Source organism: Ischnura elegans, chromosome 12 (genome assembly GCF_921293095.1).
Source record: "Ischnura elegans chromosome 12, ioIscEleg1.1, whole genome shotgun sequence".
In the NCBI taxonomy this organism is placed as follows: Eukaryota; Metazoa; Arthropoda; class Insecta; order Odonata; family Coenagrionidae; genus Ischnura; species Ischnura elegans.
Window position 1 is genome coordinate 47896850 of NC_060257.1, and position 22922 is coordinate 47919771.

Genomic DNA, 22922 nt, shown 5'->3' on the forward strand with positions numbered 1-22922 from the left:
CATTATTTTTAGTCAAGAGGTGATATTACGTAGAGAACTTACAGCCAGTCATAAAAAAAATAAAGAAACTACATAACTTAATGTAATTATACTTGAAGAATAGTGCAAAATCAAGCAAAATACTTGGCCATATTTATTAGACTATTAACAAGGAAAATATAAATTAATCAAAGAAATGATTCACTATTTCATTGTCTTCCCAAAAAGAATCCTGTTCTTGAATTTTGGGGGAACATCCCTTTCCCTGACTAGATTGAACAACCAATAATCACCATCAGTTCACTAACCTGCAAGGGCTTCTATGTCAAAGAAGAGGACGTGGGCCTCAGGATCCCTAGGGTTGGTCCTTAGGCCTTGAACCATGAGTGGAAAGGCACGACTTTTCCTTAGTAGAGCCATTTCCGCACTCTCACCATGCTCTCCTTCCAATTCATGATGAAGCTGCTGCAGCTGATGCAATCCTCTCTGTAATTAAATTAAAATAATAAAAATGTTTACTAAAGTTGGGCACCTTGATTTTACGTGCAAAAAACGAGTACTTTTTCGAGAAAAAATTAAGTACAGGAAATACTATTGAGCCGAAGAATTTTTAAAGTACATGATATAACGTAGAACTAAATTCTCTTTCCTCTGCTTTTTATTGCATTGAAATCGATTGCTTCATTTAGGTGCTAGAGCTCCTCAAACTCGAGTATCTTGCTTTTTTTTTACAGACAGTAGTCGTAAAAAGACTGAGGGAGAGAGACAAAAGAGGCTTATTGGGTTGATTCTAAAACAGAATCACTATGAGTCCCCCTTTCTGCTCCTCAAAAATTTAAAATTACTCCCTCGCAGATACTTGCATGTGTATAAAGTACTTTGATTCTTTATTGTAAGGAGTGGAACAAAAGCAACGGTGTCAAATAGGCTGGGCAAATTGGTATTTATTTTTTGGATGATCGCACCCTAAGCAAGGCCAAATTGTCACTGTTCAGAGTTTCATATACATTAGGCCAAAAGTCTACAACCAAGTACCGTATTTCTCCTAATATAGTCCCCCTCTGAATATAGTCCCCCCCCCTAATTTTGAGGTTTCAGTTTTGGGAAAAGTTAAAAGAAATACATTTGAATATAGTCCCCCCCCTTTACTTTTACCATGGGCATTTTTGGAAAAAAGGGGGGGACTATATTCAGACATATATGGTATGTACCACCTGAGTATAAAAGGATGGTAAATCTTCATATTTTTCTAAAAAATGTAAAAAAATAGGCTTATTCTTATACTGAATTTGAAGTTATACTTTGTTAAATCAAATTTTGTGAGTAGTTATAAAAATTCATTTAGTCAAAAATATTATTTTTGTTAATATTGGTACACATCCCTTTTTTCACTATTTAAAGCCAATGCATGGAAGATTATTATACAATGATGGTAACCAGGTCTGGTAAACACAGGTCCTTTTGTTGGGATACATCACAATCGATGACTAAAACAAACATCATGGTTATTAAAGGACTAAGAAAAATTATTCATGGGAGAAAAAAAAATAAAAAAAAGGTTGATCAAAACATGCACCCATACCATATAGGAATGGAAATTTCTGAAACTGCAGCACATTCTTTACAAGAAAATTCAAACGAACTTTAATAAGTAGTGGGTTACACAAAATTTTGAAATTGGCCAAGAATACTCTCATATGTACATTAGGGATGGACGGATCCAGGATTTTTTTCCGATCCGGATTCGGATCGGATCCTTAATTTTCGGAGCATGGTCTTTCGAATCGGATATTTTCGGATCCAAATGCATTTTCAAATTCCTGAAGCTGAGATTCCCCCGATGATTGTTCAATCTCTTGGGAGATTGAACAATCATGGGAGAAAGAGTCACACTATGTGCCAGTCGTATTTTGCCTTGTTTATTTTCCACGGCTGAAATTCTCCTACGTAACCTCTGCGAGAGCTTTCAAACAAAACGGTCCATGAGCAGAACAAGAATCACATGCAACGGCGCATTCAAAGATAGAATTGGAACTCTTTCCACCCTTATGTTGGGGCGTTACATCACTGAAGCTATTATTTAAAATTTCGGATCCAGATCCAATGTCTTCCGCGACTTTGGATCCGATGTATCTGATGAAGGGCAATATCTGCGTACTTGTAGATCCGAAGTATCCGATCCTACCATCCCTAATGTACATCATGTTTCCGCAATTTAAAAATTTTCATTCTCTTATTTAGATTTTTACAAAATTACATTCAAATGTTACCATCCTCATTTAATATTCATTGGTTACTCACTTGGGCATCAAAAATTGCCGCTAGAATATTATTTTTAAATTTTGTCTCTTCCAGGACTCATATCCATACTCAAAATTTTAAGAAATGAAAATAAAATGGAAAAATGCCCAACAAAAAAATTCACTTCTGATTACACTTACTTGAGTTGCATGCCTGATGGCAGAGAGGTTTCGATGTCTCAAGCCTCGGAAGAAATGTACAGCCGGATTGGCAAGACCCATGTCTCCTCCACTGCCAATACCACTGCCACCTCCACCGACACCACTTCCCCCACCAGCCACATTATCATCACAAGCGCACAAAACTTCTTCCGCACTTATACCATGGAGAACCCTGTCAAGATGACCTAGGGATTGAAAGAACAGAGATCGGTAAGTTATATTAAAATCACCACTTATTGGAAAGATAAAAAGTAACAAATCATGCATGACCATCCATGCATAAGAACAATTTTTTTATATTTTAAAAAATTCATCTATTTATTTCTAACTCCACCATAAGCAGCACACAGAGGCCTTTAAAACACAGGAATTAACAAAGCACAACAAAAACATCCATGCCCTGGATAGGGACCGCCTACCCAAGTGGGATTCGAGTCATGTATCCATGTAAATCTTACTTTACATCAAAACAATTGAAAATTTAAAGGTACTTAAAGATTACCTGTTTCCATTTGCCAGACATAAACAGTCCCATCTGAGCAGCCAACAACCATAAAATCATCCAATGGCCGCCATTTTATTGTCACAACAGGAAAAAGATGGCGTGATGCCAACACAACACATTTTCGTTCAGTTAATCCAAGAAGAGCCACAGAATGATCACTGCCAACACTGCACACACATTTTTGTATCCGAGGCTAAATAGAAGAAGAAAAAAGAAATGAAGTTAATAAAGTAGGCTTGTACTGTGTAAGCATTTACTTTCAACACAAAAACCCAAAATACAAAATAACTTGTAACCTAAGACCAATAACAATTTATAAAAAAGGCATCTCAATATGTGATCAAAATCTTAAAACCACACAAACCGGGATTCCTTACTTCAATTATTTACTACCAAAAAAACTCATAAATAGTGGGTCACAAGCCAAAATTAATGCCTTTTTTTTTTTGGTGAAATAAATTTCATAATGTTAGTTCGTAATTAAAATTTTGCAAGCCAGGAAAACCAATGCCTTTAACATATTTCATTTACAATCACCAACTTGAACCATCTTCTGATAATAATGAAAGTTGATTTGCAATTTTCCACAAAAATAAATTTAATCCATCGAAATCCGACCCGAATTTCGATGTTACTACATCATTTTCAAACATCTTCTGATACCTCTTTCCGATTAACTTCTGTTATTAAGACACTTATGGCGAGTTCAAAAGCACCAATAATTATAATCAAATTACCTTGGTTTTGAGTTCACTTGATGACAAAGGACAACAATCTCCTAAAACAATTTACAAACTACAGTAAGCTCCAAATCATCATTGAGGAAATTATTCGTGTTGCCAAGTATCCGTGCAAGAGTTTCACACACCTTCAATGCTTTCTGTGATCTTGATAAAAAAAAATACAATCGGACAAACATACACTCAGATTATTGCATTTTAATGAAAGATACACAAGGCATAATATCTCCATTAAAATTCACTTCGTAAAATGTAAATACAGCAGACTCTTGATTATCCGGCTGCGGTTTATCCGGGTTGGGGATTATGCATCCGTGCATGAGGTCATGGTCCTTCAAAGATTTCTGTGATCTTTATAAAAAAATGAAATCGGACGAAAAAGCACCACGATATTCGCATTTTTAAAATACAATGCCACACCAGGCTAATTATTTCCATTAGAATCCCCTTCTTGTAAGAAATTATTTTATCCACTTGCTGATAAGAAATGTTTCAAGTTTACTTGGACGTCTGCTCTAGCATTGTAGACGACAATCAGCGGAGGGATAAAAACTTTTGATTAATTTCAGAAGATTTTTCAATGGTTGAATGGTTGAATACGGTCCAGGGGAATCGGAGATTTCGTCACACTCAGGCATGCTCACGCCATAACCAGTCAAGGCCAAACTCGAGAGGAAGGGAATAGTAGAAGTGAAAGCATTAGGTGAAGTGGAAGTAGAGATAGCATGAGCCATAGCCAGGCACTCCCCTGCATAGACAATTCGCCTTAAGTCCTGGTTTCCTACAACCGCCACTGCACAATGGCGTAATTGTGCACCTGTTGCATTCACCAGAGTTCCGTGCTCCTCTTTTCCAAACATCGTAGAGCAGGATCAGGATCAGTGGTTACGGATCCGCATCCCGCAGCAGTTGCATTCCGGGCAGCTTGTGCGAGAAGCAACTACTCTGCATTGTGCGTATTAGTGTAATTTCCGACAACGTGCAGTGGTTTCGAAGCATTCATGCAAACTTTTATGAATCCATGACCTCGCAGTCACGGGTGCAAGGTTTTTGGAAATCATGTATTACATATAACAATAGGAATACAAGAAAATTCACGTTATCACCGCGAACAAGATTGCGGTCGGGAAGAGAAAGGTCTTGACGATTCCGGAAGCAATCTAAAATAATAGACAAGGTGCGTAAGTAATGAATTGTTTGATTTACGTAAATAACGAAAATTGCAAGAAATTAAAGTAAAGTATGGATTATCCTTGTTTTCCGATTATTCATGCCGCTTCTCCCCATCATTAGCTTGGGTAATCGGTAGTGTACTGCAGTTCCTTTACTTGCTCACAATAAATGCTCCATGTTTACTCAAACGTCTGCTCTAGTATTACAGAAGACAATGAGCAGCGGGAAAAAAATCTCGATTAATTTTAGAAGATTTCTTCAACAGAAAACAAATCGTAAATTGAGAAAATTTTATCATTGATCTTGATTTGTATTTTTTATGTCACAAATGCACAATTGCCAGCTTTGCATGTGGTTGAGTACAGCCCATGGGAACTCGACATTTCCCCTTGATTTACATCAATAATGAATATTATAATAAATTAAAGTGAATGTTTGAATTACCAATGTTTTCCGATAATTCATGCCCCCTCTCCCCATCATACGCAGGATAATTAGGACTGTACCTCCAACAGAGAGGACATCTAGCCCTCATCACTGAATTTAAAAAAATGAGCATGGAATTTCCAATAGCACTCGTAGTACCAATGGCATTAACCTGGTGACGACCACTAGATGCCTCTTCTGTTAAGAGTAGTCCTTAAATCAATATAGGAGATCGTTGTCCTTCATCAAGTGATCTCAAAATGAACTTAACTTGAATTTTTGAATTCAACCTTAAAATTATGGGAGGGAGACTGCATTACATTATCAACTTTCACTAACCTATGCCTAAATATGTACATACATTAAATTCAATAGCCATAACATGAAATATAATTATAATAATCATAAAAAGAGACTTACACTGCAATCACTGGGAGGTACTAACAACTGAGTGACTTCTCCAGCATGAACGCAAAACCGATGAAGTAAGGATCCTGTGTTGAGATCCCACAAGCAAACAGCAAAATCTACCCCTCCCGATACAAGCTGAGATGCCTCATAATGAGGATGAACATTGTGTGGATATAGGAGGCAGTTGACCCTTCCGGAGTGGCCCAAGAGCAGCTGGTGGGGTGGCCAATCTGTATTAAGAACATTAACAAATAACTCTTTAGAAAATGTGTAAAATCATTAAAAATATTTTTCTATACCCTACTATTCCAAAAACGGAGGTGAGAAGCATAAGCGAGGCAAAAGATAAGTGACACCAAATCATTAATGTGAGAAATAAATCTTTACTTTGTGACATCTTCTGCATAATGTGTTAATGGAATTTTTTTAAACTAAAAGATGGGATCAAAACTTATTAGATATAGCTCTAAAATAACAGCAAATTCTTAGTCAAACGGTTTTCTATCATCCAATTCTCTTTTTATCCCTAATGATCTCCAATAGCAAAAACAGAATAATGAAAACAGCAGTAAATATGAACTTAATATTTACCATCATACTGCTGGTGGCGCCCATGAAGCAACTGAAGCATTATACTTTGTACAGCAGGTACAATTACAATCGATCCGTCTTCTCGGCCACAAACTAAACGACCTTGTTGAGGCAAAAAGATACTTGCAGTAAGTTTCACACCAGGAACTTCTGGTGTATCCTGCAAATTAGAAAAGAAAAATATATGAAAATAAATGAGAAGATTCAAGCCCAAGCACAATAATGGCTATGGAATAAAACATTACTCGATCATTATCTTCGAAACCACTGAAGAATAAGAAAATGAACAAACTAAGAAAATGCTCCCAAATATTATACTGAATGATTTGAGTGATTTCTACACACCAATTGATCCAGAATTCCAACAGGCGATGGCTTCATTTCTGCCCATGCTTTGGTGAGACTTGTGGTATAATTAGGAGGCAAACCTATATAATGGATAATGGAAATGAATATGAACAATAACAAATAATATCACAGAAACAGAGACATTTACAATGAAATATGTAAAAATACAAGACACCAAAATATGTAAATAAGCTTTGCTTAGGCTTGAGCCAAATTAGACAGGCATGCTTGGCTCACTGGTGCAAGCAACCTTGAGCCAGCTTATTCATGCTCCAATACTGAAACATTTCTCATTCTGACTGATCCGAGATCTTATCACTGTAAACGTTAATACATTAAATACATTACAAATGTGTAATGCACTAAGAACAAATTTTTCTGTAATCAACGCTAATCACAAAATATGTACAACTAATACACTTTAATAAAACTGCACAAACCAAAACATTTATGAGCATTTACCAGGAGGTTTGACAAATTCTTCTTGTCGAATTTGTGCCAGTTGCCCATCAGTGACATCAGGAACATTCCATAACACGACATTGCCATCTGAGTCACCCCTTAATAAATACTTTGATGATTTGCCATGACGGGCTGGGCCAACAAAATATTCTACCGCAGGCGGGCACGATAAAGGCTGAAATAAAATGTGGCATTATTTCTTATATCATCTCAAAATGAACAGCCAAAAAATTATAGAAATAGAACTGTTTAATCAATGGAATAATTATCTTGTAAGTTCCTTTCGGGAAATGCTGCATTGAAAACACTATTTGCTCAACAGTTCACTCCTCAAACTGGGAACATTTTCAAGAGAAAAAGAGCATTTTTTTGTTTTTCAAAACACAGCATTTCCCAAGAGGAACTTACAAGATAGATAAAAGATTCTGCAAAAATCTTCAAACAAAAGTCGATGGAATACTTGTTGAACATACATAGCAGTGTCGTCACAATAAGGGGGGATATGGGGTATAGATCCCCCCCACAAAGCCTCTGAGAATGTTATACTATACAAATGTCTTCTCTGTTGTGATGATTTCCCGCAGAATTGGAATTTCAAGAGAAACCCAAATTTTAAGTGCCAAAATGATGTAAAATGCATTTCCAGGCATGTCATTTTTCAAAAAATTTCAATTGCACAATTCAAAATTGCACTAAACCAGTGTATAAATGAGAACATCACACAGCTGAATGCCATTCTACTGAGGTTACATTTCACCAAACATTTTATAATAATAAAAAATAGTTCACTCCTTATCTTCTACTTTAAATGAAAAATTGAAATATGTACCAACCTTTTCAGAGGGCACAGATAGAATGCAGTACAGAAATGGATTGTCAGCATCTGTAGCTTTTGTGTGAAAGTCCTTGTGATCAGCGATGCAGCTATTAGTTCATGGCGGAGGTATTGAAAGGAAAAGATATGAGAGGTAAGAAAATTATAATATAAGAGAGTATGAAAACTAAAATGTTCAAATAAAAAGGCTTCAGAATTGACTGAATTTTGAAAAAGGATATTGGCCAATAGGGGATCAAAATTATCCATAAATAGGAAAAATATTTTTATAATTTCATATTCTACAATGATTCTTTTAAAAAAGGCTATACGATTGAATGATAATGTTTATAAATCAATGATTATAGCATTGATTCCTTATAATCATTCTCACAGATTTAACAAAACCTTGGAGTTTAAGTGAATAGTGAACCTTCATTCATCTCTTGATATCCCATTTATACAAACAATAAGCATCTAAATGATGATGAATTTAATTGATGGAGATGAAAAACTGTGCGACAAAGGGGGACCAACACTTGAAAACAAAATCCCTACAAATAGCATATGCTCTCTTCATATTTAACGAAATACATTAATGCAATTCACGAATATGTAAAGACAATAACATTAGAGCACACTACAGCTTACATTAGAAAAGCAGATAAGAAAATCATTTAGCATGCAAGTGGAAATAACAAAAATAAACACAGAACAACATAATTTTTATACTCAATAAAACTCAAATTATTTATCTTAAAAAATAACTGCAAATAGAGGGCCATGTTAAAATCATGCAAAACAAAGTAACTAATAAATATCACAAGTTCCAATAAAGGACTTTGATAACATAAACACTTACACACACAATAGATTTCAAGGAGGAAACATGAATTAGCTAAAAAAAAGACACAAAATGGATATTGCACAAGAAAACCAAATGTTAGATTCTGTACATACTCCTTCCGGGCCATTACATTAAAAGCATAAAATAATTTAGTTAATTTACTTTCACAAAAAAGCAATGAACACAAATACTTGCTTTGCTGTAGTGCCAAGCACACTGAAAGGTAGGCTTGAAGTGCATGGAATAAAAAATTATAGTGATAAATAGGATAGGATGGAGACCATTATAAGGTTAGAGTGAATGTGTGCTTTATATACCCTTAAAACATGCAAACCATACATATGTGATTTGTATAAGTAATTCAAGATCATAAATTAGAACCCTCATAAATACCATCGAGTAAAAACAATAACACTTCACATACAATAGGCACATAAATGATTAGTTCAATAACCAAACAACTTATAGTTAAACCCATTTAAGATGCATTCAGGCTGCAAATATAATACACAGACACATTATACAAATCAAAAGTATGAAGACTACCAATAATATAAGTAAATGAATACCTATTAAGTTTAATAAAGACTTATAAAATCTTGCTGTTCCCGCAAAAATAGTTTTTCTCCATTTCTCTGGCATTCATGCCCATAAGTTCTCTTTTAAAAAAGAAACTCGGCAGAGTAATTAATTTTGACGATAAAAAACTAATAAGTTCATCATCATACGGTGAGATATTAAGGTGTGCACACAACTTGTGCCTGTGTAGTACTGCAATCACCCTGTAGCTATGAGTTGTTAATTTCATAAACTAGTAATTTCTGATTATGATAAAATGAATTTTTAAGAATAAGGATGAACCGATACCAGAAATTGCTGCTCCATTTCACCTCCCTTGATACCACTAATTGTAATTCTTTGTTCTAGACATTATACAAACTAAATACTCCACCACAAAAAATTTCATCATCATCACTAGTCAACAATCCTATGATTGGTTTGACCTAGCTCTCCACTCAATTCTCCTAAAAATCAGCTAATCTTTGCAAACCTACATATTTCTTATCTTTTAAATCCTTATTACCTGTTCCATACATTTCATTTGAGGTCATCCTTTTCTGTATACAAGCATTTTACCTTGACTCCATCAACAATGAAATCAGATTACTGAAACAACCATAATTACACAAGGGCGACACTGAATCAAATGAAATTTTTTCTCTAAAAAATACAAGCAAGGGTCATTCCAGCTCAAGTCAACAAACATATGTCCCTTATGGACTCAGATTTCAACAAAAATTTCTGTATGATTCATATCCACCTTAAATTATTTTTTTTTAAATATGAGCACTTCATGCACATTTTTGCCATAATTTTAAATCATATATGTAATTCCATCTACTTATCCACAAAATTGTCATAGATCTATGATTTATGGCTTATTTTAAAGCTAAGACATAGTAATTAATTCAAGATCATAAATTATACACTTCATCATAACCAGCAGACCACTTATTTGCTAGGGAGTTGATGATTGGAAGATATTCTGCAGGGTCTGAGGGGAAAAGGAAAAAAGAATATGGGGCCTTGTTTAACTTTGATTCAGGAAGACCATTACTTGGCGCAACATGGCAAAATTGTTTATTAAAATGGTCCGCAATAGCAACTGGGTCTGTTATTGGAGTTTTGTTGAAAGTCATGTATGAAGAGCTACGTGATTCACTGCTTGCACTAGTATGGTATTTAATGATATTCCAAGCAGCTTTCACACAGTTGCTGGATGAGGAGATGTAGGTAGCACTATGCTCAACATGGACCGCTTCACTCTGCTTCTCTTATATACAATAAATTGCCCCAATCAATTAAGTTAATTATATCTCCCCACACATTCAAATGTCAATTAAAGAAAATGTTGCTCATTAAAGTTTACTACTGTGTTAATGAATACTTTTGTGACCAACTCTAATGCTATGATTAGAGTATCTTGAAATATAATATGTGTCTATATTGTGTAAAGTGTATATTTTTATGTTTTCATGACCATGTTATATGTCAAATTTCCTTGACCAACGGAACAATAAATATTAAATATTAATAAATATTAATAGCCTTTATAAAAACACTAATGAGTTAAAATAATAACACTTGAGGCACAATGCGTAAAAAATTCATTTTTTTTACATTAATGCATAAAAAATTCATCTTTAATGCCATTTTCTATTGTTGTTATATCAGGGCTGGTTACAGATATTTTTCTAGAGTAAGCAGACAACATTTCCAGTGTCCCCTTCTCAGAAATAACCTGTGACGTACATAGTAGGGATTCTCTCTGGATACATTTTCAATTAAATACAAATACTTTAGGAATTAGGGTCAAGACTAAAATATCAGGGTGAACTTACAACATGTTGGCTGTTATGCATTGGATGTGATCTTTTTAGAGCTTAAAAACCAATTATATATCAAATTTATAATAAAAAATGTAAACAAATCAATCAATACAACACAAGTCAGCTTTCAAGATTGATTAGTGCTGGACATTGGACTGAGCGCTTAGGTGCTCCCTTTTGCTTGGCATCCAATTCAGCCGTGTACTTAGCATGCTGCTTCAACCGGCCCTATATTGTATTAAAAGTTTAAAAATTTGTTAATTAACTTTTCTCAAATACTACATCTCGGAATTGGCCCAAACTTATACTTTCTATTCTAGACACATCTACCATACTTAATTTGAGGTGGATATAAACCCATACAAAAGTTCTAATGGAAATCTGAGACCCTAAGGGACAAATGTTAGTTGAATTGAGGCGGAATGACCTTTACGCATAATTGAACACCACTGCTAAGGAATTTGTCACTTTATGGATAAATGTTATTCAATATTTATCAATTCCTCAAGTTAGGCGAAATAAGATGATTCAAGTACATAAATAATTATAATCATACATCAATAAGAGTAAAATAAAATTTTACCAATCAACCCTGGATACCTTTACAAGAACTATCAATAGAGGAGATTAACTAATACTATACGGTTACGTACATTTCTATCACAATCTTACATTTTTTACATTAACACTTTCAATCCTGGGGATATAGTAATCATAAGTGCCCAAAAACCGACACGTTTTCCATATGAACGGAGACAAAGTGAACTGCACACAGTGTGGAGAAAAAATACTTAATTAATGAAGTACATGTGGCCATTATTGTTTACATTATCCTTTCAAAGAAACGATAGTGGACCAATGCCTTAAGAACCTAATCCTGGGGAAATATATAGAAAATATGGGCGGTTTATTTTGCTACAGCATGAGAATGACTTCAACGTATCAAGGAAAATATGTAACCCTAATCATAGATGCACATGAGCCTAAAATCACTAATTTCATACTACCTAAAGCTGAATCCAGATATCTTGATATGTACTTTCTTTCTTTCAGGTTCATATTACTCTTTGGAGGAATACTGACATGAGTAAAGGGCTTGATGGAATGTTATACAATGTGATTTTTTTTCCTTTCTTTGTTATGAGTGATTATTATATGTGATGTATATGTACACTGATTTTATGCTTTGTGAAGTAACTTATGTTTTTGATGGACGTGCCTTATACCTTGACGAAAGTACCTTGGTCTTTTGGGCAAATAAAACATTATTATTATTATGTATTGGAAATGGTCATCAACAGGAAAAAGGAACAACAGTCCATCAAAATCTACCAAAAAATTACAAGGAAAGTGAATTTATACATGACATGGGCCTTCAAAATAATATCAATTATTCAAAATAACAAAATCAAAGTGAGATGCAAAGTGATTGCTAAATACGGCATTTTAGAATCCATCGGAATAGGATCCATTATGATGAAGGTATATCTACGGATTTGAATTTTGAAGAATAAATGATTTTTTTCCATCCATATACATCCTTGCATAAATCCTGTTTCCCCACAATTCTACTTGAGTGAGGACAACTTGTAGACACTGAGGTAACTTATGGACGTACGAACCAATGAGGGTGCCCTTGTTAGAACAAGACTTCACCTGATAGCAAAAAATACCTTGGGCCAAGAAATATTTTGTTACACAATTTATGCAACCCTAATGGCTACAATATTATTGACGTAATTTTATGGCAAAATGAAACCTATGGGATCCGAGAAAGGAATTAAGGAGAATTGATAAGAGAGATCAACAGATTCCATAAGGTTTAAGCCACAGAAACATATGTAATCTTATAATCTATGTAAAGAATGTGTATGCATGTCCTCGCATGTTTTCCAGCTATTAGCTATTTGAAGGACTGACACGCAAAAGCTAATAAATTTGGTTATCAAATTTTGCCACTAGAGTGTAGATATCATACATTCAGGGTAAGGAGGGCAGTTCCTTTCCCTGGGCTATCTCACACTGGGAGGATTTTTTGTTTCAGGACGCCGGAAGGCTTCACCCAAGATTTGAACTGGGGATCCCGTGACCAGCAGCCAAATGCTCAAACCAATAGGCTTCCACCGTCCAATAATATACATACATAATAACAAAAATGCATCATGAGGTTGGAATGAAAAATTAAAGCAAGGACTCTTTTCCGAAATTTGACCATTGAATCTCATGTGAAATTCAAATTTCTTAATTCTTTACCAGTACATACACAATAGCAAGTAATATAATTTTGTCAATAGTAAAACACCATAAGCACCATTTCCCCACTCATAAAGGTACAACTTACTTACTTCCTACTGCATAAATTTTAAAATGAAGCAGCAGCTTGGAAAATAATATGCAATATTCAGAGATGAAGCATTGCAAACCTATTACCCAGGAAGTATTTTAATGAAGATGGCTCTTTCCAGTTATCTACATAGCCAGGGTCTTTGTGATAGGATAAAAAATAAAAATTTTGAATAGAGTTAAAATGTGATAATATGCATTTATACAATTCAACTACATACAGTAAGCCCTCACTTAAAGGTATTAATAAGTTCCTACAGACAGCTCGTATAGCAAATTCTAATTCCAATTACATATGCTGAATCAGCAATATTCCTAGGAGAAGAATCTTATTCAGAAGAGAGGTTAAAGAGCATCAGCACATATAAATGTTGCTTTGTTATAAAGTATGATTTGTAAACATATAACACACAGGATTACAAAATTGATGATGATGAAATAAATTCGTTGAAAACTAAAATCTTAAAAAGCGCACAAAAAAGCAGCTCAGATTGTAAGTCAAACCCATCATAAACTAAGGATCCACCGCATATAAATTTAAAGTAATTAAAAACCTATTACATCTAGTCAACATAATCATAGTTAAATGTTTATATTATTTATAGGTCTAGTTCTTTTATTTTACCAAGCTAAGAACTCACAAGAGGTACTGAGTCCAAATTCTGAGGAAAGAAGGGCTGGATGGATAGCTAACCTGAATGATGTTTGCATTCCATCAAAACATTGTACTGCGAATCAAGTGTAATTATAATATTTCGCGGTAATTTCATATTGTAAATCTTTAACGATCAAAATTTTAATAAATGCCATTGCATCAATGCCTTGAATTGTTCCATGAATCCAAATTTCTATGATGTACGTATTGTCATATGTAACTTCTTTAAACACACAAGATATTAAGACATTATATAGAGGATATAAAAACAGCATAAATGCATGCCTGTGCTTGAATTAAGGGTATTCAGTGCTTTTTTATACAGAGAGAACATGGGAATGATCATGAAAGGTTTTATAGGAAGTGTGCTCTCACACAATATCAATTTGAAACTGTAACATAGAACTACCTGAAAAAAGATCTTTTATTAAAAATGAAGTGTGTAATGATGGAGAAAAACTTCAAGATACTGTATCTACATACTGTTTGTATCTTCTGAGAATTTCTGCGAGAAATTTGCTCATAATATCAGGCATGCATACAAGTATAAAATGTACTACATACGATAACAAGAGCCAGCTCCATGCTGAATATCTATTAACTAGCTCTACTCTAAAAACAATTCATAGCAACAGTAGTTCACATATTACTCAATTGACTTTGCCAACAAATAAAGATAAGCCTTGGCAGCCGACACAAATATTTCCAATTTTTCGACCTAACAAGAAAAGTTCAGGTAATATCGAACAATGCAGGTCTAACACAGACTATAGTTGTAGGAAGCAAAGGATTTATACATCTCTCACAAAAGCATATGGGACTTGGAAGGGATTGAATACGTAGGAAAGAGTAAGAAATTGAGGGGAAAGTGGACTTATGGTAGCCAACGTGGCCATCGTTTCAAAATAACAATTGATTTACAGGCGGGAAACCTCAAACTATTATGGTGAGGATAGCCTAACCTCACAACCACCATCCCTCTGTTCCAAGGATGGGACTGTGGATCATAGGCTCCTATTTAATGATTCGCTATAAAGTATTTCAATTCCTTAACCGTTTCAGTGCGGCAGGCCAATATAATGGCTTTTGCCGCTCAGGCGAAAAGTGCGGCGGGCCAACATATCAGCTCTTACGTAATACATTTTTTAATTTACTTATTACACTCATAAATTTTATTTCAGTAAAAATAAAAATATTTTTTTTCATATTAACCAGTTTTACCTCAATGATTAAAAAAAATCCTAATGGACATGCAATAAAATAGCTATGTATAGTTTTTTTTCCTAATAGCTACATTTTATGAAAATACCCTCCGCGTTTCACGCCAGTACCCCAGGAAGAAGGATAGCACTGAGAGGGTTAAATATGTATTTTAATGCATAAAATGCAGGAAATGGTGTTTTAAATTCTCCCAAATGTGGGTCCAACTTCTTGTTCAAGTCTATTAAAGGTACAATGTTCAGCCCAAAATGCACTTGCCCAGTGAGAAATGGGTGGTGGAATCCACGTGGAATCCACGTTGAGTGGTGGATATTTGGTGGTGGTGGATATTGAGTGGTTGGACCCACGTGGAATCCACGTTGATTTCAAGTGGATTTGTGGTGATTATCATAAAATGTTAAACAGAATTTCTTATTTGTGGAACTTAACTCTCTGGTGACATTGCGTCATTTATCATCCTGAAACCACGCTAGTTATGTGAAAATGTATCGCACATTCTATTTTTATATAATTCGTGGAAAGGCAGCCATGAGAGCACATGAAAAATCGTAGACACATATATAGAAGGTTTAGATATAGAGTGGTTGAGGTTTTAATGGTTTTAGGACAGTACCAACTGCTGTTTTAATTTTTCCACCAAATTTCCACGTGGGTTCCACGTTGATTCCACGACCAAAAACACGTGGTATCCACGTTAATTCTCCACGTGGGTTCCACGTGGATTCCACCACCCATTTCTCACTGGGTGGGGTCTTAAACTCGTCTTACAATAGAATAGAGGTGAATGAAGGCCAAATGCCATAGATGGGACCAGCTGAGCAAGTTTCTCCGGTATATGGAATAAAGAAAAGCTTAAAGTCACCGCAAGAGGGGACCAATTCGATTACGTGGTTTTCACTGTATATGTTACTGAGCAAACAACAAGGAAAAAAAATTAAATAGCTGAGAAATTTTAGCTTAACAACAAACTTCACACAATTCTGTCCATTTATCACTAACAATAAGTGCCTGGAAAATATGACCAAAGGTCATACATGCTATTTCAATTCACACACATTGTTTTTGGATTCATTCGGCATACAGCAAGAAGTAAAAGATTATTGTTATTACTATCCAGGTATCTTGAGAAAAAAAAATTTTTTATCTAGAGGCTCTCATCCTATGACTTCTACTATTTCAAATTACAAAGGACCAACTAAATAAGCACTCTGTTACCTCAAATAACCCACTACAATGAATACATGAGGCTAACTCTCCAAGCAGTATGTAACTCTTTTGGCATGACAATTTTATTTCTAACAGGACCATCTTTTTTAAAGAAATATACCCTTCCACAATAAATTGTGCATTGCACATCACCATTACCTTTCATGAGAGGTGTGCATTCAACTATCACAATTTGCTACAGGAAAACACAATCATGCTAATTACAAACTGTGCAGACTGCCACTAAAAAAATTCATTGAAGCCAAGCATGAATCAAGCATCTAAGGCCACAAATAGCAATTGGTTTAAAAAATCAGGCAAAGAGTAAAATTTTAATAACTATCAAAAAGGATGAAAACTTAGCCTTGGGAAAATGCTACCAACCTATATGCCTTTCCTTTCAGCTTACTATTCCCACGCACCCACCAGTAATGGAAGTATTTCGTGAAGATTATGGTGATCAGAAGTGCAGGGGATAGAAGCAATTAAAGGGATGCCAAAACCAAGGTTCAAGGCATAGGAATAGGGAAAGAATAGACAAACTGATTAGTAAAAGACTGCCAACTAATGCAGGTAAAACTACCAGGTAAGAGATGTGAAAAAATTAAGTTATAATTAAAATAAGTATGTCACCATATGAGTGAAATCCATAAAAAAATGTAAAATGTCTAAATATGGCACAAAACATGTACAGTATGCCATAGCATATCGGACTAAATCCAAATTCATTCTCTAAAAAAAACAGCGAAAAAGATTACCTTTCCAGAGAAAGCTGCAGGAATGAATTTTTTTGGTAAAAATCAACTTTGCTATATGCATGGTCATTTATGCAGGATCACCTGAGTCATGCAATTTTTTACTTCCTATTTATCGGAAGCAATCAATACGAGTAAAACTTTTCGCCATTCCAATGTATTTTTAATCAGTAATCTAGGATTAAGCTTGTACATTGAGCATGACAAAGGAGGAAGCAGGCACTTTCTGGCCATCTATGAGCACAATCGAAATTGCTGTGCATAGGAGGGTGGGGTAAGGAGCTAACAATTTGGGATTATATCAGTTTTGTATACATATCAATAACTGACACATTGGCAAGACTGTGACTCAAGTAAAACAGCCCTTCAACACTTGAGAGTTATGTTACCTATAACACTCAAAATTTATGAATGAGAATATGCATTTTGCAATGATAAAAAAGCCCAATTATACTACTTGACTTTCATACTGTTTTATCAAAAACAAAACATAAAACTAATGTTACAATTATTTATTGTTGTCCATATAATGGATTCCTAGGATTAATTACATCATTTATACTTAGGTTTAACCATAAATCAATCATATAATATCAAGAAATGTATAAAAGGACATGCAGATAGGCACATAGCCAGAACTTTGCCCCAGGGGATCTTTGGGCAGGTTGCCTCATTTGATTTAGAGGTAAATTTGGATACATCAAGAGACTACTCGTTTTGTTAAGTCAGCTATATCTTTCATTTGCATACTACTGTCATTTAAATTCATTGTTGGCCATTGGCAGACATAATGAAATGTAACTTCACTTAAAAATGAAGGGTAAAGGATGCCCCAGAGGTAGAGATCTCCTCAGTAGCTGAATCGCTGGTAGTGGGAAAAAGGGGTGAGGGCTGAAGCCACCAAAGCCCCCCCTCCCCTGTTTACGTGCCTGCAGACATAACATATCCTCAAATATTGACTATGCCTCAGGTTTCATTGCAGCATTGTTTTGGGCAGATAGAAAATAGAACAATTTTTAAAATTTATATTTGAATAAATGACTTGATACCTTTTTAAAATACATATTTCATAAAATTGGAATTTGCATTTCACCACCTAACACCACTGCAAGAACAAGATCTAACATGATGGCATTGTTGGAGGGTTCATTCAGGAGTCCAGAAATTCATTGGTATACAAAAATTGAATGCTGTATAAAAATACCAAACCATGTATGTATTGCAATGCAAAAGTGGTCAACCTCTTTGAAGTGATGATTTCGTGGTATAATTCAAATACTGTTAATTTAAAATTTCATTCATAGATACATAGTATGTTATTTTAACGATGGAAGGAGGTTTAGAGATAAACACTAAAATTGTTGAAGGTGCAGATAAACCCTTACAAATAGCATGATAGATTACGTGAGATTAATAACAGCAATTTATTCCTAAATATGTACTTTCCTTAAAAAACCCCAGAGAATGACAGATTAGCAAAGTGGATGCAAGTCGTGAGGATGTAAAGTGAAGAACTAGCAACAATTGCCCAGTTACAAAGATGGATTGTGCCATGGTGAAACAGGGGCAAAGTAATTTGGCCAGCCTCGTAGGCTAGAGGGTGCATAACCCCTTCCGTTCCTCTAGTCATACACTCCAACATAGCAGTGAATGTCTTGGAGACATCCCACCATAATCTCGAATAACTCAAATGTCTCAGAGAGGTAATCATGAGAGGTTCAGAAGATAATTCTTTACGTCTTTAAATGCCGTCAACCCCTTCCATAACTGTTTTCACAGCAATTCTGAATTTGTGATTTTTTCAAATTGTGACATTTAATATGGTTTCCTATTTTCAAAAGATTATTATTCATCACAATTTTATCACAATAATGATCAAGAAAAGTAAGACAGACAGACCTGCCATAACTATATATGTAATGAGGCCATGAACTAAGGCCTCTCAGAGACGATGAGAGGTTTCATGTGATGAGATGTCTCCACAGGTCTCAAGAACATCTTTGAGACATCACGAGTGTTAATAGGGTGGTTTCCTATTATTTTTTTATTGCCTAAATCGAAAGATTATTTACTCCTGGAGTACGTATTTCACACTTTTAGATTTTTAAATGACGATATCTATTTTTGGCGATTAAATGAAAAGTGAAAATTTTCAAGAGCGCGAAAATGCGACGGGTAAGTATGAATGCCGGGAAAACTCCCGTGTGACGTCGCTCTGGTTCCCGATGCCGCAAGTGAGGTGACCTTGGGGCGAAGCTCTGTGCGCTGATATGACGCAGGCTGCTAGCAGGTAGCTGAGTACCCTGCTAGCAGATAGCACTTGGCTTAAATAAGGAAAATTATTACCCTATCAAACGAAGGAAACTTTCTGAACTTAGGTAATTTTAATGTGTGATTATTAAGAGATGTTTCCCTGAGCTCTGTGCCTCATGCATGCATTAGTAATCTCAGACACTGTAAAACTCCTATCTACTCGTATAGAAACTAGGTCCCTGTGACGTCACGTGGAGTGGAATCGCATGGGCGCCAATCTGGCCTTTTTCAAATGAGGATAAAATTGACCCTTGCCATTCGTCTAAACCGGTAGTATTTCTAAAACCAAATAATTTGTATATTATGAATACACAAATGGTGGGTAACGAATCGCAATCAATGCCTTTCGTTTTCTTTGATGAAGGAATCTACCCTATTGAGATGTCTCAGAGATGTATCGGAGACGTATTTCTGCTATGTGAGACTGCTGAGTATTCCAAGTTTCCCAACCCCCCAGCATAGCTTCAAAAATCCAACCTGCACCCCTTCCCCTTAGAGAAAATTCTAGATCTGCATCTAGCAAAACTTCTCTTATTGAAGAGACAATAAAATGCATAATTTTATCTATTTTGAATGAACTCATGGTCAAACACACTACCCAATAATTTATTCGTCATGAATTATTATTATAATAAAAATAATACCACTTAACTAAGATTATAAACACAGTAATACAAGTCAACAATCATACAGGTAAAAGAATTGAAGGGGCCAGCATTATGTGTGCACTTAAATATGCATGCATATCCAAATACACGTTTATTCATAGGATCTCTTATCAATCCTATTATGAAGTGCAGCAGATTCAATGTCTGAAATCTAAGATGAAATGATGGGATCTCCACAGTTGGAATTGTTTGATCAGAGGTCAGGAGTCTTGACATAAGAATGAATTTACATAAGAGTTGAGCTTCTTTGTAAAGCACTGAACAGGCATTTAATATCACATAATAACTAGGAAGAACTGCAAAGCTAAAACCTCTTCACATAACTCCTCTATTAGGAGGGTACATCAATAATTTTTTCAAAAGTACTAGCAAAAATTGGTTATATGTATGATGAATTTCAGATGTAAATAATATAATTGAATGTAATTTAAAAAATTACCAGTTGAGTTCAACTAGAGATTGAATTTCTCCATGAAATAATTCCAAGTACGTATATTGAAATTATAAAACTAGAATATACCATAGAACAACTAATACTAGAATCCATTCAAAACTCTTATGCAAAACTATAAACGTTGGGTCAGAGGATCAATCATGGATCAGTGGTAACTCAACAAACTATGATGGAGAATCAAATAAAAAGGCTACACCAGACCAGCAAATTTTATTACAATAGCATGAACCTACCCATCCATCTATACCTCTTCCATCTATAACAACGGCAGCAAAATAAAATTTCACTGCAACCTAAAATCTGATGAACCCCAAAAAATACTTGATTCTTTTGGAGTACAGTATAATTAATGAGAATTTTTAAACACAAGGAACTGCGAAACAATATATAAAAATAGATTAAACATCAAAATAATTCTTTCACATTCATAGCTATATAATTTAAATTACTGACACCATTCAGTGAATATTCTTCAGAAAAGATTATCAGAAAACATAGATGATTGCTCCTGGTAATTTTCATGGTAGGCTTATTCTAGGTTTGCATGCGAAGCTTTTCCCACATTTTAAATGCCTACTGCATTTAACTACTTATCTCATGATAGACCCCAAGCAATATGTCATTTGAGTCATAATCAAAGCATCTTATGCTCATTGATTTTCTTGAATTATGAGTAAATATCGATTGGTAAAAACACATCATATTTTTGTAATTCTGAATCAAGGTCTAGAGCTTCGCCACATTATGACACCAAAAAGTAACATCATTTTGAAATTACAAAAAGTCAAGAGATCATCATTCAAAAATTTAAGATGTCACAATTCTGAAATATATCTAGCTCCACCCAATCAAGTCCTCGCAGAATTGGACTACATATAAACTTCTTGTCATGACAAGTACATGACTACACTTTGTTAGAAATTGGTTACAATGACTTCATCATTAGCCATAATTACAGATTGTATGCACAAAGAGGGCATACGTAAATTTAAAATGTCATAGAACATTTGATGGGGAGCCGTGAACACCTTTGGGCCATTAAAAATACAAAAAATAAGGAAAGATTTATTGAGAATATAAACAGTAGCACACCTGTTTTAATGCTAAATTAATTAAATTTCTCACTTCATATAATTTTCTGCTAAGGAACTAAAGGTATGTGCAAGAGCATGGGCATCTAGCATAATAGAAAGCTATGCCTAGAGATTCATGCACTAATGTTCTTTCATATAACCTATGATTCACAGCTTAGGCAAGCAAATATAATAACTTAAGTCAATAGTCTGTATTTTGAGAGTAGATGTAGAGTAACAGATAACTATTTTGGCAATGGCATCTAATACAGCTTTTACCATTAGTAATGAAAATCTGATTGAGTGCGTATGTTAAGGCAAGGGATACATAATATGGAGTTCATGATAAAACGAGCCAAGATTACGATGATCATGAAGAATGCATTATCCTACTCCAATTTTTTATTCTAAAATCAAATAATGCTCTTCCAATTTTCTTTTCTTAGCAGTAATGCCATTTAAAATCAGGTCTGAAATAATTAGCATCATTATGAGATATCACTATCATCCCTAACAATTCAAAATAGATAATACAATTCAAAGATCACGAAAAACTACAAAGTTTCATGCTTCACAATGGGTTTAACATAGAATAATTAATTTATAAATAGCGTATTATATAATGCTAATGGTTTACCAATATCCATAGTACAAATACTCTTACCCAAGTAATAATAAAACACCACAGCTAATTCCTAAAGCAAATGAAGGCAAAAACTGTAATCCTTTAATACCACATGTTACATCACTGCATACGTAAACATAAATTGAATTTCTTTCAAAAAATACACCAAAAACTGCACCAATATTCCGTGGAGTTACCTAAATAATTAACTAAAAAAAAAATTAGAGCTACACGATCTCTGAAAAGAAGAGAATAATAAAATCCTAACTCATAACATAATTGTGCAGACGGCAATCAATGTCCTCCATGGCCTTAGGTAATACAATTATTTCATAAATAAGATAATTTTGAAAACTCGGGCAGATTATGCTTCCTCAGGAATTAAAACTGTTCTCATTAGCACCCCAAGTATAATGCTCATTCAGTTTTATCATTTAACTTTTAAAATTTTCCTACAGCCT

The 22922-nt window shown here is 34.6% G+C and overlaps 1 protein-coding gene across 4 annotated transcripts in view; it reads right to left on the reverse strand.

Moving 5' to 3' along the window:
* The window catches only part of LOC124169802 (WD repeat-containing protein 7), a 158005-nt gene that overhangs the window by 124599 nt on the left and 10484 nt on the right, over nucleotides 1–22922 (reverse strand). For 2 of the 4 annotated variants that reach the window (XM_046548566.1, XM_046548563.1), the window contains exons 7-15: nucleotides 8954–8986; nucleotides 7931–8021; nucleotides 7098–7272; nucleotides 6633–6715; nucleotides 6288–6447; nucleotides 5706–5926; nucleotides 2944–3139; nucleotides 2421–2626; nucleotides 288–465 (exon numbers count right to left, since the gene is read on the reverse strand). In XM_046548566.1, the coding sequence (XP_046404522.1) occupies nucleotides 288–465; nucleotides 2421–2626; nucleotides 2944–3139; nucleotides 5706–5926; nucleotides 6288–6447; nucleotides 6633–6715; nucleotides 7098–7272; nucleotides 7931–8021; nucleotides 8954–8986 (1343 nt within the window). Of the gene's footprint in view, nucleotides 1–287; nucleotides 466–2420; nucleotides 2627–2943; nucleotides 3140–5705; nucleotides 5927–6287; nucleotides 6448–6632; nucleotides 6716–7097; nucleotides 7273–7930; nucleotides 8022–8953; nucleotides 8987–16957; nucleotides 16982–22922 lie in introns of all 4 variants that reach the window. The other 2 variants (XM_046548564.1, XM_046548565.1) reach the window with 2 other exon arrangements.